The following is a 1289-nucleotide window of genomic DNA, read 5'->3' on the forward strand; positions in this document are numbered from 1 at the left end:
AGTTTCAGACCATGAACATTACATTTTTCTTAAATTTATTAAAAGTGCAAAAAACAATTTTGCACCTTATTTTTGCTTTACTTGCTCAATTAAAAACATTTTATYAGAGAAAAAGTCTACAAGTTTTTATTGCCGATCGTGGAATGTAAAAATTGCATGTCTGCCCTGTTGAATTAAAAAAGTTATCTGAATTTCTTTTTTATATTTTCCGTAAAAACAGGATAAAGGTCAGATTTTCTTTAAAAACTCCTGCTTAATTCACCCAAGTCTGTCTTTAAGCAAAAGTAACTAAATAATTGTGATCGTATTTTGTATAGATCAAGAATATGAAAAAGCTGAAGTTAGTTTTTTTTCTCTTTGCATTTTTTTTTTAAAGTAATCTGGCTTTATTTTAAAAGGATCGACTCCGGAAGTCGAAGAGAACGCCGGAGGGTTACCGGAAATAAACACGCAGCTGTGCAACACATAATGTGTCCGGGCTGTAGCTCTAAGACTTTCATGGTGTAGTAATGCAGAGTTGGCCGTGTTTAGAAGCAGTTGGTCGTTCTTCAGAGCTCCACCATGTCCGGAGCGTTAGCCAGGCTGCTCTTCTACCCGACTCTGGCCTACAATGTTGTCATGGAGAAGGTTTCCTCCAGGAGGTGGTTCGACCGGGTGGACGAGACGGTCATCCTGGGGGCGCTGCCGTTCAGGTCCATGACCAAACAGGTCAGAACACCGATGAGCAAAACTAAAAAGAAAAGTAGCTACATACATTCAGTAGCAAACTCATATTTATAGATTAATTACACACAGATTTTGATTTGAGCAGATAAATATGAACTGTTGTTTGTTGTGTTGCAGCTGGTGGAGACAGAAAATGTCCGGGGAGTTGTCACCATGAATGAAACGTATGAAACCAAATATTTCTGCAACTCGGCCGAGGTGAGTGGGATCCGTTAGTGAAAGATTAAATAAAACATTTCTGTGCTGTGCTTTAAAAATCAAAGCCCTGGATCAGCCTGAGAACTGACTTCTGTATTTAAGGTAAAAAATGTTTCAGACGTGAGGCGCGGAGTGTAAGGATCTGATGTTTGGGAGCAGGAGTGGCGACATGCAGGCGTGGAGCAGCTGAGGCTGAGCACCGTGGACCTGACCGGAGTCCCCAGCCTGCAGAACCTCCATCAGGGGGTGGAGTTCGCCCTKCAGCACAGGTTGCAGGGGACCAGCGTCTACGTCCACTGCAAGGCAGGCCGTTCCCGCAGCGCCACGCTGGTCGCTGCGTACCTCATCCGGGTCAGTACGAAACA

General features: G+C 43.2%; 1 protein-coding gene across 1 annotated transcript; it reads left to right on the forward strand.

Moving 5' to 3' along the window:
- Positions 1–443: 443 nt before the first annotated feature.
- On the forward strand, positions 444–1284 carry ptpmt1 (protein tyrosine phosphatase mitochondrial 1; the record flags this gene model as incomplete). The annotated part of the gene is made up of 3 exons (XM_017303886.1): positions 444–708; positions 844–924; positions 1084–1284. Coding segments are annotated over exons 1-3 (429 nt in total), but the record flags the coding sequence as incomplete, so codon positions are not given.
- Between the last annotated feature and the right edge of the window lie 5 nt (positions 1285–1289).

The sequence above is a fragment of the Poecilia reticulata genome, linkage group LG3, assembly GCF_000633615.1.
Source record: "Poecilia reticulata strain Guanapo linkage group LG3, Guppy_female_1.0+MT, whole genome shotgun sequence".
NCBI lineage: Eukaryota > Metazoa > Chordata > Actinopteri > Cyprinodontiformes > Poeciliidae > Poecilia > Poecilia reticulata.